General features: G+C 59.3%; 1 protein-coding gene across 2 annotated transcripts in view; it reads right to left on the reverse strand.

Moving 5' to 3' along the window:
• Window positions 1-14,147, reverse strand: part of C2CD2 (C2 calcium dependent domain containing 2) — a 52,085-nt gene that overhangs the window by 3,789 nt on the left and 34,149 nt on the right. The window contains exons 9-14 of one of the 2 annotated variants that reach the window (XM_030328471.1): window positions 13,309-13,433; window positions 12,642-12,816; window positions 11,576-11,689; window positions 9,454-9,581; window positions 7,564-7,873; window positions 5,529-5,790 (exon numbers count right to left, since the gene is read on the reverse strand). In XM_030328471.1, the coding sequence (XP_030184331.1) occupies window positions 5,657-5,790; window positions 7,564-7,873; window positions 9,454-9,581; window positions 11,576-11,689; window positions 12,642-12,816; window positions 13,309-13,433 (986 nt within the window). In that variant the 3' untranslated portion in view covers window positions 5,529-5,656. Of the gene's footprint in view, window positions 1-5,528; window positions 5,791-7,563; window positions 7,874-9,453; window positions 9,582-11,575; window positions 11,690-12,641; window positions 12,817-13,308; window positions 13,434-14,147 lie in introns of those variants that run through there. The other variant, XM_030328470.2, reaches the window with a different exon arrangement.

Genomic DNA, 14,147 nt, shown 5'->3' on the forward strand with positions numbered 1-14,147 from the left:
GAGGAGGAAACGCCGGGGCCACTAATCCGAGTGGAAAAGACAAGCAAGGAGGTTCGAACGACTCTAATGAGCAGTTTCTTCCGTGTGCTGTCACTATCCACACGGGAGGGAAACGGCCGGAATCTGGCCCCGACCACACGTCAGAGTTTTCAGGATGAAAAGACTTGGAGGGGCGCCCGGGCGGCTCAGTCGGTAAAGCGTCTGACTCTGGATTCCGGCTCAGGTCATGATCTCACAGATTGTGAGTTCGAGCCCCGCACTGGGCTCTGTGCCGACAGCACGGAGCCGGCTTGGGATCCTCTCTCCCTCTCCCTCTCTCTCTCTCTCTGTCTGCCCCTCCCCTGCAGCTCTGAGCTGTCCCTACCTCGGGTCCCCTGGCCACTCACTCTCCTGCATCAGGAAGGGTGTAAATGGTGAAGAAGTGCTATGTGCCCCCGAAAAGAGGGTCCCGCTATTAAAACACAAAAACGGTCTCTGAGAACAAGGGTATCCGCTGTCTTAGGAGAGTTAAGATCTCTTCTTTCAGGGAGTAAGATGTTGTTTCACTGCAGACCCCACCGTACGTGCCTCGGGCTGTCGTGAAATGTCTGTTTCGGGCTTGTTTCTGACTCACAAGACCTCAACTTTGTGCGGCTCGACCTGCCTGCGGGATGTCAGCTAGCGGAACACGGAATACAAAAACGGCAACGGCAATGACTCTTCAAAGACCCAGGGCGAGCTCGCGTAGCAACGGGGCCCGGAACCCACTACACGAACTCCCTCCAGCATGCTGCTGCCCGGGGCCCCCCCAGCAGGGTCCGGGAGCCTTTCGGGCCAGCCTGTGGCGCTCCTCGCGTGTGTGTGTGTAGGCGTGGAGGGCTTCTGGAGGAGGAGCCTTGTGGCTCTTTGGCAGTCGACTATTTTCCTGACAGAGCCCGCGGATGCTTCGGTAGCCGTGACATAGACCAAAGCCACCGGTGTCTGTCCAGAGGGGACGAAGGGCGCCTGCTGGCTCTCCCACGTGAAATGCGTGTGGACGGCGGTGGAGTCTGGCCCCGCCCTGTCTGTGGACAAAGCAGCACGCCCGTGACTTTAAGGGATCTTAATTGGATCTGGGGCCAAGGGAGAACTTGCCCTTGGCTCTGTCCAGGCTCAGCCGCAGAACAAGGCTCGAGAGCCCCAAGGTATAGGCTGAATGTCATCTGATCGGAGCTGCCGGAAAGATCTTTTGGTTTTTTTCCATTTTCTCTTTGGATATAGTCAAATGGCCTATTGGGAAGAATCATGGGGACGTTTCTACAACTGTCTAACGCAGAGAGGCTGCGTGGGGGGGTTTCCCGGACCGCAGGAAGGGGAGTACAGACGTGTGAATGGCTTCACTCCTGCCGCGAGCCTGAGGTCCCGCATCTGGGGACCACAAAGCTCCGTTCCCATAGCTGTTCAAGTCCTCCTAAGAATGCAGCGTATCGCGAGAAGTCACCAGTTAGGGCGCGTTATTGCACCAACCGCGGCCACCAACCGGACTGGACTTTGGCCAGCGGGGGGCATTACACTGGTACCTGCTGATTAATTACCCCGGCATGGTGACAGGCTCCAGCCGGAGGGTCGCAGGGGCTGAGGAAGTGTTTCTGACACGGGGACCTGCTTTAGGTTAAGCGTGGGGCCCCTGAAGGGCATATTCATGTGGGCTCTCACCTGGAACGGGGGAGGGGAAGGCGGGATCCGTTCTGTTAACTTAGAGTGCTCTGACCCCACAGCCCCCGGTCTCCCCAGGGGAATGGAAGCCCGAGGGGGGCAGGCTGGCCCCATCCCCGGGTCAGCTGGAGGCCAGCAGTAACAGGTGCTGTCCTGGAGGGCCCCGTCTCCTAAGCCCGTCCTAGGTGTCCCCGCACTGGAATTTGGTCTGGGGTCTGGAGCCAGGGTCTGAGGTGTGAGCAGGGGTGCCGTTATGGGTGGGGTCCTAATCCCCAGCACCTCAGAATGTGGCCTTATCTTACAGACGGGATCCTTACAGAGGTGATTAATCCACAGGGCGTCAGGGCAGGTACTACACCAGCGTGGCCGTGCCCCTACAGAAAGAAGAGATGCGGACAGGCACGCCCACGGGGAGCGTGCCAGGTGGAGGCAGGGATGGGGTGACGCTTCGATAAGCCAAGGAAGGCCAGAGACACTGCCAAACCCCAGAGGCCTGGCGAGAGCATCCTGGCCCACAGGAGCCACCAGCCCTGCCCACGCCTCGACCTGGGGCTTCTGGCCTCCAGAGCTGGGGGGACTGTCCGTTGCTGAGCACAAGGCTGTGTGGATCGCAAGAGGCCAGCCCGCCCTGCGGGGCACAGCGTCTGGTTCTCGAGAAGCGTGGGTTTGCACCAGATTCCGAGGGAAACCTGAGCGCGGGGAGAGGCAAGAGGTAGGTGTTCAGATTCCCTCAAAAGGGAATCGGCACGTTGTCAAGCAACCCCTTTAAGTCGTTTCAGTGAAATCGCACTTGAAATAACTGAAATTCGAATTCTTGCCATATCACGATGGCATATCAAGGACCCCCCAACCTGTGAATAAAACTGGAAAAGCAAAAAGATCTGTGTGCCGTGGTCACTTTGAACGGTCCTGCCGGCTGTGGTCTGTCCCACAAGCGAAGCTCTGCTCCCGTGCGTCCCACAGATGGGGCCCGTCGCGGGGTGTTTTCTGTCCTTCCGGGCCCCAGGCAAGCTCTCATAATAGGGCTGCTGTTTTGTTAAATAGGACTGTTCCAGGGGCGCCTGGGTGGCGCAGTCGGTTAAGCGTCCGACTTCAGCCAGGTCACGATCTCGCGGTCCGTGAGTTCGAGCCCCGCGTCAGGCTCTGGGCTGATGGCTCGGAGCCTGGAGCCTGTTTCCGATTCTGTGTCTCCCTCTCTCTCTGCCCCTCCCCCGTTCATGCTCTGTCTCTCTCTGTCCCAAAAATAAAATAAACGTTGAAAAATAAATAGGACTGTTCCAAATCAATACCAGAACCGATGATGTCCTGGGTCCCCTGGTAAAGTCGCTTGGGGCACTCACCAAACCTGTGTCTTCTCTAACTTGATAGGACTTGTCACGGCTTTATGGGGACAATACCTCCTGCTTGGATGGAAGGGTCATGTGAAAGGAGGGACTGAGGTTTGCAGATCTATAGGCTGGAGCCCCGCTTCTGTCTCCCAGAGACCTCTGAGAGAGATCTCCTCCCCAGCGGTGACGTACTCTGCCCCACTAAGTGGGCCCCAGTGCAGAAAGCCTGTGTTCTCACACCCGGCTCCTCTGTGCTCCTAAGGACGGTGTCTGAGCTGGCCGGGGGGGGGGGGGGTCACACCGCCCAGCAGTGGCCAGCAGGTGTTTGGTAGAGGGCGCATCCGTGGCGGTCACCAGGGGGTGACTGAGATAAGTCTCAGCTCCCAGAGGCGTCACAGAGCACAGCCCTGCGCTCCAACGCGGGCGTGGACAGGCTCTCCGGAACCACATAGATCCCGAGAGGCGTGCTGGTAGCGTGTGTCGGGCAGGACGTTTTACGGACACACGGCCGTCTCCAGATCCACGGTTTAACTCCTCAAACGTGAGGAGTAACCAGAGTCAGCGGGGATCATCTCCTCTGCATTTCCAAATAAAAGCGTCAAAGTCTGTTGAGCCTTGAGCACACATCACAGTTACCCTCGGGGTAAATAATGACGGAGGAACAAGGCCACACGTGTGGCACTGACTCCCGCACTCCGCGGTGTCGCGAGGGGCACCGGACTCTCCCGTCAGCTGAGAAGTCACGCCGTCTGGAGCTCCCTCACCTCACCATGGCCGTGCGGCTGTGCCTTCTGTGTCAAGGTGGCCAGCGTGCCCAGGGATTCAGTCAGACCCTCATCTGTTAGGTGAATGCACTCGGCGGATGTGGGGGTAACACCTGCATTCAGCTATCCCGGACTAAAGCACATTACCCCGGATGATGTGGACGGGCCTCCTCCAATCAACTGAATGCCTTAGGAGCCAACCCCGAAGGGCTCTGGGAGAAGAAGGGATGGTCCCCTGCCCGCCGGCCCCGCCCACAGATTTCAGACTGTCAGAGCCCATAATCGCGTGAGCCAGTTCCTTGAAATGTAGAACTGATTGGTGCCGTTCCTCTAGAGAACTCTGGCTAAGACAGTAACTAAAAGTTTGGTATGTGACGCTTGCCTCTGGGCCCCCAGAACCCGTCCCCTTTGCTGATGGGGAAGCTCACAGTGCCCAGGCCAGAGGAACTGGAGAAGTCTGGATTTCATAAGCCCCTTTTTCCCAGATTAGCTCAGCCACACCAGCAGTCAGGAGGCAAAACTCAGACCTCACCCACACTTTAAAGATCCCTTAAGGACAAAATCTGGAGAGAAGATGTGCAATGTGAAACAAATAGCCAAACGCTTAAAGGGGGGGCAGAGAGGAGAAAAATCTTTCCCTGGTTCTAACAAGGTTAAAAAAAAAAAAATCACAAAAACACTGAAAAGTACATAGGAAGAAATTTGAAAATGATTATTCTAAATTATAGCTTTACTAGAGCAAATGTTTGCAGATCTATTCTTGTCTGTCTGCACAGACCCTAACAGACACAAATAGCTCCGTGAAGAATCCATCTCAAAATCTCATACGTAGGAAAGCAATGACCAAAAGCCACCTTACACATTGTAGTTTGCTGCCCAAAGAACAGCTTCTGAGTTCGAGCTAAACCCCACATAGTCTGTTTATAAGCGACTGCTTGTTAGAACCAGAGCTCCGCTAAGGGAAGGGGCATATGCAAATCACAGCAAGCGAGGCTGCGTGCCCCCCATCTAGGGGCACAGCGCCCGCACCCCACCCACGTAAAGTGCTGTACCAACCCAACCAGGCCACTTCTACGGAGGCAACTGCGAACACACACTGGAGAGGGACAGGAAAATAAAAAGGAAGGGAAGGGAAGGGGGAGGGGGTCAGCCTCCTGCTGTTACAAAATATGCTACTCTCGTGGCGAAACCGCACCTAATTTAAAAATACGTATATAAGACAAAAGTCACTTACTGTGTAGGCAATCAATTCTGGTTGGCATAGCGATCCTCTTAAGTTAGAGGGAATGAGCGCGAGGTGACGAGAAGGAAGAGGTCAGAGGTCAAAAGAAAAGTGCGCGGGAGCAAAACAAGAATGACAGACAGTGAGTTCCAAAGCGCCGTGCCCCACGTGCGGGTGAAGTGACTGGGAAGGACGTCTGGCAAGAGTCTGGGGGCTTGGATTGCTTTTTTTTTCTTTTTTTACTTTTTAATATTTATTTGTCAAAGTCTCCATCGATACTTTGGTTCTTACTCATGGGGGAATACACACGGCGTAACCTTTGCCATCTTGACCGTCTCTAAACACACGGCCACGTTAAGTAAATTCACATCGTGCAGCACGGCCACATCGACACCGTTAAGCTAGAAACAAGCCCACGCGTGGGGATAAACTGGCTCACAAGATGGACATTTCCAACCCGCGGGGTTCCAGAACTCTAAATATGCTGGCAGGTCTTGGAAATCTGTGCAAACCCACACAGGTGGTTCTTGGGCCAGAAACTAACCTTCAGTTATTTAATGTAGAAACGAGAGGAAACCCCACAGAGCCACTCCCTGGATCCCCAGTGTTGAAAACCGGTGCAACACAAAAGCTATTTGGCATCCGTTAACACATAACTGTCCAACGTCTCACGGAGATGCTGTGTCCAAGTCGCTGGCACTTAGGTCCCCAAGAGTGCCCTTCTTGAGGGGTGCCATCAACCTGGCCAGTGGCGGGCAAGGAGAAGGGCGGCCATGGAAGGGATCCCATGGGAAAGAACCTTCTGGAGGGAAAAGCAGAGGAAGGAGGAAGCGACGGGTGAGGGTAGGGTGGTCTCTGAATGGACTCGGGGTCGGCGAGGCGCGGCTGCCGGGGTTGACGCGGGAGGGCAGGAGGGCAGGCTGGGAGGTTGGGGCTCCGTGAGAACAGGCAGCAGACTGCTGGCCACCGGGAGAAGGAAGGGAGACGAAGGGGCGCCCCACCCTGCACCCCCTTTGCTACCCCACCCAGCGCTCGCGGCCTTCCTCCGGTCCAGGGGGGCTCCCTCGGGCCGTGCTGGCCCCAAGGGCAGGCCAGAGGGGTGTGTATGCGCCTGGCAGACCGACAGCCCGGAACCTGGGCTGCGCCTTCTGAACAGGAGCGAGGGAGCCGCCAGAGGGCAACGCACAGGTCACCCGGGCTCAGCGCAGGGGGCACTTAGCGGCCCGGGGTCCGATCTTCATCCCGTGGCTTAGAAATCCTGTCCTCCTTCCCTCTTTCCTTCTCCTGGCTTCCAGCCGCTCCCCACGTGTGCCCACCCTGCTTCGGCAAGCAGGGGCCTCGTGGGGACGCACGAGAAGCAGACGGGAGGGAGTGGGGATGAACGCAGAGGCCTCCAGCCGGGTTCTCAGCCCCGACAGCACGGACACAGGGCCACGCACCGCCACGAGGCGGCCCATCCTGCACCCCACGGGGCTCCGAGCTGCACCCCGCCCGCTGCCTGCAGCACCCCACTCCCAGCTGTCTCGGGACGCTTGCCGGTGTCCCCTGAGTGGGGGGCACAACTGCCGGGTCTGAGAACCACCGGTCCCGGCAGCAAGAACGGGGTGGGGGGGGGCGGGGGCAGTGGGAGACAGCCACGGAGCAGCTCACCGGGGTCCCCGACCTCAGGAGTGACTGGGACGTCTGCGTTCTCAGCGGGGCAGGACTTGGCGCTGAGGTGCACCCACGACTCCCAGCTCGGATCGGGCACCTGCTCCCATCCTGTCTCTGCACCGGGGGCCCCTTACCACTGCCTGGGGGGTGGGCCACCCTCGTGCGCCGAGGAGAAGCTGAGCGCAGGAGGCGTGACGCCTCCCGTGGAGAACGGACCTCAAGCCCCCAGACTGCGTTCGCTCAGAAGGAACCTTTACGTCACCATCGTGCCGAAGCGCTAAGTACAACTGAGCACACTGAAGACGTGTACAAGTTAAAGCCCCGATTTAGGGCTAATGGAAAACAACAGATTATTCTAATGATGTGATTCCTTGGCCCTACACACACGTTAAGTTGATGGTCGTCAACTTAAAACTGACCCCAGTTTCTGGGGTATTCCTCTCGCCCTGGGCCCTAGCAGGTCCGAGTGCTGGGGTCTGCCCTGGTTTTAGTGAAGGGAAGAGATTGAGACACAATGAACAGGTGCGCATCTGCACAGCCGAGGGAAGCCGGGTCTCTGGAAGCTACGTGTGGCGTCTCTCTGGCCCCACTGTGGGATATGACCCCCTCTAAATGCTCTAGATAGTTCTACTGGGCGGGGGTGGGGGGCAGAGAGAGAGGAAGGGGGCCTCTAGGCATGACCACCAGCTGTTCCCCCCAACCCCCCAATGCGGAGAGATGGAAGGATTCTCAATGTGGCCCCTGCCCAGAGGCTTAATCGGGCCCCAACCTCCTGCACGGGGGTGCTCGCTGGGGTGGGGTGCTGAGGAGGGGGTGGGTTTGCGGGTGATGGGAACCGAAAGTCAGCTCAGAAACCGGCAGGAGAGATCAGCCGTCGGGTGGGGCGGGCGGCGGGGGGGCGGGGAGGGGTGGGCGCAGGTACCTTTACGCTTCTTGGCAGCATCCGGCTCTGAGACACTCAGGGAGCTCTCCGACAGCTCGTCCCCATCGGGGTCCAGCGGGGCCTGGCTGTCCCACGCCGGGGCCTGTGACTCCTGGTCCAAGTCCCAGGAGCCTAGCTCACGCTCCTGGGGCTCCGGGGCCGGCGGGGCCGGGGCTGGGGCCTCTTCCTCCTGCGGGGCAGAGACGGCGGCCGCCCCCGGAAGGGACGGGGGGTCCTCCTGGGGGGTGCCGTCCACGGAGGCCACGTAGTCCAGCATGAGGGCGGCGGCATTGTCCTGAGATAGCGAGGTCTGTCCCGGGACAAGAGAAAAAAGCCAGCATGAGGGACGACGGCAAGGACACACGGAAGGAGGGCCGGCACGGAAAAGCCCGGAAACCTCTGTCCAAACATGCTGGGGGTGATCCCAAAGAGTCAGAAGTCGCCCGCGGCTTGTCTTCCAAGGGGGCGGCAACTGGGTTTCCAAGGGACTGGAGTGCGGTGACTATGGGTCTCCGCTCACAGCAGAGGGTCGGGGCCCCTGGTGCCAGGGGCCCTTCACACGTGGAGGGGCATCGAGGAAGCAGACACCCTTCTCCAGCCTGCGGGAGGGAGAGCACCTCCTTCTAGGGGGCGGACAGCACGCGGGGGGGGGGGGGGTCACGGGACGTGGGCCGCAGATTCTGTCTTTTCACACTTATCCTACAGGATTTTGTTTCCTGCCGGCAGAAATTGCTCCGCATACATGTCGTAGCCTGAGAATCCGGGGTGCTCCTCTCAGCCGCGGGGCTGGGTGGCTGCAGGGCGGGAAGGTGGTTGCGAGGGGCCTGGGGCGGGCCGCCGTCAGATGCCCACACCCCGCCGGCTTGCGGCGTGCCCACTGGCTCAAGATGGGACAACCTGAGCGTCCGTAAAAAATCGTAACTGCAGGGGGTTGGATATGTTAAACGTGCAGACCCTTGGGCTCCTAAAGAGCCACCGAAAGCATAGAAGACATGGTCAGGAGACCCCGTGGGTCCCTCACATCCGGCCCGGACTCAGGAGAACGCAGCCTTTGGGCCTTGGCCCTTCTGGGGACGCCGTCGCCCCCTGCTGGCTGAGGCCGGAAGTGCACTCAGGAAGCCCAGAGAGGCCCCCACCTGGGGCCTGGGGCCTCGGGGGGCCGTGTCAAGGCTGCCCGGCAGGCATGGCAGCTGGTACGTGAGCACCAGCCACCGAGGCCCCGAGTACAATGGCAACACTGGTGACGCACCTCTGGCACCTGCCACGACCCACTGCAGCACGACTTCTAGACCCGCCACGCTCATGGCCTCCGAGCTCCCCCCTCCGTGTTCAGAACGTCGTCCTCCTCGTCCCCCATGACTTCCTGGTCTCCCAAACGCCCCTCCATGGCACACGTTTTCCTGGCCCATCTGAGATGTCAAACACGAGTACGGGGCTGTAGCATGGCTCCCTGTCCCGAGGGGCCGGCCCCTCTGTCACCCAGCAGGGCAGGAGAAGGGAGGGAGTGGAGACCGGGGTATGTTTTAGACAATCTGCGCGTCTCTCTGGCTGCAAAAGGCACAAACGCTCGCTGCGAAAAAACTTCAATGGTTTGGAGGCGTGCGACGTGGGAAGTGGACGCTCCCCGTCATCGACCAGCGACAGGGCGGAGGCTCGGTCCCAAAGGGGCCCCCCGGCCAGAGACCTTCGAGCTGCCTCATCAACGGGACAAGCTGCATCCACACGATGCCGTGAACGACGCACTCGCTGGGTCAGAAAGAGAACCTGCCATTTGCAGGCCCGGAACTTTCCGGACGTCGTCAAGAGCTCAGGCTACCTTCCCCAAGGAGGAAGCCAGCCCGCCGACAGACGCAATCTGCCCCCCCGCCCCCCGCCAGCGCATGGCCGCACCTTGGAGATCCCTGATATGATGATGGTGCTTTTCTTCCGCGGAGACTTGACCCTCAGCTTCGAAGACTCGCTGAGCTGGCGGATGGCGACTTCTGCCACGGGGTCCGAGCCATTCAGAACCAGGAGCTCTGCGGGAGGGAAGGCAGCACTGAGCATGTGCACACACGCCCCCTGGAGACTGCCAGGCCTGACGGAAATGGTCCCCAGGCAGAGGTCGGCAGATACCTTCTGGAAGGGGCCAGAGCCTAAATGGTTTCAGGTTTGTGGGCCGGCGGGTCACCGGGTCCCGGCCACTCACCGCTGCCTCTGTAGGGTGAGGGCAGCCAGAGCCCTGCCAGGCTGGGCTCTGAGGCAATTTATGAGCAGAACCAGGGCCAGATTTGGCTCACAGACCACCCTCGGTCCACGGCTGCTTCTGGAAGGTTCCACGTACTCACTGACGCACGCTTACTCAGATCCCTGCGTTTTCTTACACGCCAGTCATACCTCCGCAGGGTTGACGAGAAACAAGTCAAGCAGGTAGGCTGACAAACAAAAACACCTCTAACCCTGTGGAAGATTTGAACTCCGGAAGGCAATGAGGCTGCCCCTTTTCCCTCCCGAGGGACTCGGCACCTAGCATTCACGTGAGCCAGTTGGCCAAGGCAGCTCCGTCCCGTGGTTCCTACCAACCCCACCGCCGGCCGTTGTCTGTGGGATGCTTAGCACCTGGCAGGTGCGGTACAAAGGGCTCCGTGCACATTGTTTCGTACAGCCATCCCGCAAACCCCAAGAGCCAGGTGCCTTTTTGATCCCCACTGGAGACACGGGGGACCGTCAGGGAGCCAGGGAGGCGGCAGAACCGAGAGGCTCAGCAGGTCTCGGGCGCAAAACCGGCACGCGTAACCTGACTGAAGTGGCTCCCGTGACGCCAGAGTCAAACAACGAGGCCATTAAAGGGGCAGGAACGTGTTCACAGGAACACCTGCCACCTCGGTTTCGGCTGTGGCCCGAGGACAATTCCAGAGGAAGAAGCAAAGGGCCAATGAGGCCAAGAGCGGCCTGGCCATGGACCCACAATGAGAAGGGAGAGGGTGACAAGAAGGGGTGGGGCGAGGATCCCCCCCACCCCACCCCAGGAGAGAGCTTCACTGTCCCGCCCAACACCCCACGCCAAGCCCGGAGGTTCTGAGCTGTCCTCCGAAGTCCCATCAAAGTGCCAGGGGCGCCCGAGAAAGTTACTAGGGCACCTGCGGCACAGGGAGCTGACCTCGGGGCCGGCCCCACGGCCCATGCACCAGATGGGGAGCCCACCATGGAAACGTCAGCCCAGGCTCCTTTAAAAAGGGATCCCCGTGCAGGTGAAGGTGTCCCCGCGGTCACTGGAGCACACTGCCAGGGGCAGGGAAGGGGGCGTCAGGAGCGGCCAGCACGGCAGGGACACTGCGTGCGTCTAGGAAGCTGCATTGGGGGAACCCAGCAGTTTGCAGAGAACCGCGGAAACAGGGACGGGGCTGAGGGAAAACGAAGAGCTCCCTGCCCCTGTCCCCTCCTTGACCTCGGCAAGATCAGACACAGGACTCAGGGAATGGGGACAGGTGCCCACCTGCCCCTTCTCTGATGGCAGGTCACACCCGAGCCAAGGGAGAAAGCCTCATCCCCAGAGCTAGATCGCGCTTTGATCTAGGGAGACGGTGAAACCCACCTCTCCAAAGACGCCGATTACCTGAAAGTGACCATAAAAATGGGAAATTTGCAGGCAGGGGTCTGGGGGAAACCACTCCTAACAAACAGCTTTTCGGGGACAGCGGGAGACAAAAACAAAGCCGCCTTTAGGCTTTCGCCCCTGCGCCCTGCTTATTTTATGATGTTCACAGCACTGGCCCACGGGGCAACAGAAAAATAATGCTCGAAAGTTTTATAAACTGGGTTTTTACGTTTATTTTGTTAAAGCACCTGCTAAAACTAAATGCCACTCCTGGTCTCTGGCTGGCCTCCCTTTCCGCTTTCTCCTAGTTTTTCTCCTTTTACTGGAAAAAGCTCCTCCCAAACTCTGAAAAGGAAATGCTGACCTCGGGGCAGATGCGAAAGGCGTGAGGGAAGAGGCCAGGAGGAAGGAAAAGGCAGTGAGCACGCCCGTTACCTGTGTCCGAAGAAGAGAACGTCTTACTGACGGGGGCGCCGTGACAGGAGACGGCTTGGACAGAGATGTCCTTCTCAATGACCTTCACCTTGACAGGTGTCTTCAGGGGAGACTCTGCCAGAGGAACATCCTGGTCATAAGAGGGCCCCCCGCCAAAGCCGTCTGAACCTACAGTTTCCGGAAAGTGAAATCACATCTCTCGCGCCAACGCCGTCCGGGCGGTTGGCAACGGCCAGGGCAAAACTTCAGATCGTTGCACGATCTCATTCTTTTTTGGGGGGGGTGGGGGGGGTGGGGAGGGAGACCCCAGGTTTCAGTACAATTTCAGAAATTAAGCCAGAATTTCACATTCTGTTTTGTATTCACGAACGGGGCCAGGCAACCTATTCTGGGAAGACAACACATCTGTGCGAACAGACGTACAGCCCGAATAAAAGTTAGCGACCCAAGTATACAGAAGTTGTCCCTACGGCGGAGGCTGCGGGGACCGGTGCAGGATCCAGCTGGACCTAAAATGATGGCACATCAAGCCTGCGAAGAAACGATTTTCGGGGCGCCTCGGTGGCTCAGTCGGTTAAGCATCCGACTCTCGGTTTCGGCTCAGGTCGTGATCTCACGGTTCGTGAGTTCAAGCCCCGTGTCGGGCTCTGAGCTGACAGCATGGAGCCTACTTTTTTTTTAACTTGTAATGTTTATTTATTCTATTTTTGAGACAAAGAGAGGGAGAGACAGAGTGCGAGCAGGGGAGGGGCAGAGAGAGGGGGAGACACGGAATCCGAAGCGGGCTCCAGGCTCCGAGCTGTCAGCACAGAGCCTGCTTGGGACTCTCTCCCCCTCTCTCTCTGCCTCTCGCCCGCTCACATGCATGCACGCTCTCTCTCTCTCCCAAAAAATAAATGGATAAACTTAAAGACAAAAAAGCTAAGCAGAAGCCCTGCCGGTTCCCGCTCCTTCTGTGCCACGAGAGTGTCTTAACCTCGCTCCCTGCGGCACCCTGCTGGCCAGGGGGCCACGGCGCCCGGGGGGCAGCGTGACTCCAGGCCGGGGGCCTACTCTTCATTCTCACCCGAGCTCAGCGGGGACGCCCTCCCCGTGTCGACACGCGGCTTGGTTTTCACGGCAGTGACAGTAGTGACCACGGTCCCACAGGGCATCACCATGCGGTCTTTTTCCACCTTCGCAGCAGGAGCGGGCGGAGCGGTCTGCCAGGGTTTCGCTTCGCCGGGCTCTACGTAAGAGAACTGCAGAGAAAGCTGGTTACGCGCCCCATTCGGCACCCGGCCCGGCGCCTGGACGGGGGCGGGGGGCTGCCTTCCTCTGCCATAACCTCTGCCTTCTTCGATGAACGTCACCTAGTCTCGGAACCGTCTGACGACTGACCCGGGGTTCCCCACAATGGACAGAAGGCGGTAAGACCCGCGCTCAAACCCACCCACTCGCCACGCAACGACGCGACAGAGGCTGGAGAACCCAATGCAACCAAGTGGCCCTTTCCGGGGCCGGCCCACGTGACATGGCGTCGTGGACCGCTCCCCACGTGGCAGGCGACTCGACGCGACCGTGGGCGGGACGTGGCCCGTCCGAGTCTGGAAACGCACAGCGCGCAACGGGCTCTCGGGAGAGCGTCCTGCTTCGGGCAAGAGGGAGCCCGACGGGTGAAGACGTTCCTTATCTCAAGCGGGTCTCGAGCGGCTCAAGCCGGAGCGCGGCCACGGCGGGCAATGTCGTCGTACCTCTGCGGTGACCGAACCCAGCACCGAGCTGCCGAAGGAGGGGCCGCTGGTCAGCGTAAAGCTCTGTGGCCCCGAAGGCTGCTTCTTGAATAAATCTAAGGGAATGGTCGTCACCGCCGACAGAGCTAGGGAAACAGGACACAAGTAAGGAACACCGTGGGCGTGCCTCCACGGGGTGCCACGGAAGCCACCACACCCAGGACGAGTCCCCGAGGCGTCGCTCCAGACCACCGCAGGTGGAAAAGCCTGTGCGGGAGTCGAGAGTGACAGCCCTGAGGGCCAGGGGGCCCGACCTGCAAGGCTGGGATGCAGACCCACCGATGCAGAGCCAGGAAGCCGAGAGCTGGGCAGCGGCCGTCAGGAGAACATCCTCATTCTCAGGAAGGACACGGCAAGGAGAGGGGGGGTGAAGGGCCTGCATGTGCGTGTGTGTGCGCGTGCAGAAACAGCGTGTGCAAAACCGAGAGCCGCCACCCAGCGCGAGCACAGGTAACAGAGGCAATGGGGCAACGTGTCAAAAGCGTGTGGATGTGAGTAAAGGTTATATGGTTGTTCTTCGTTCTGTTTGGTGTTTTTCACACGGAATTTCGTAGACCCCGCGAGGCTGGACAGGACTGAACCGCCAGCGGAGCAAACGAGCCGTGCGTCAGGGGTGGGTCCGGAGGGGCTTCTCCGCAGGCGAACACCTGCCCAGTCTGGGGTCAAACCACACGCCTGCCCTTGGCACGTCGGGAGCGCCTCACTGCCTCCCCCCAAGACAGCAGAATCCGGGAAGTGGGCTCCGAATTCTTGCTCATACATAGAAGCTTAAATTGCTTTTTCCTGGGTCTTGGTAACTT

This window comes from Lynx canadensis, chromosome C2, assembly GCF_007474595.2.
Source record: "Lynx canadensis isolate LIC74 chromosome C2, mLynCan4.pri.v2, whole genome shotgun sequence".
NCBI classification, from domain to species: domain Eukaryota; kingdom Metazoa; phylum Chordata; class Mammalia; order Carnivora; family Felidae; genus Lynx; species Lynx canadensis.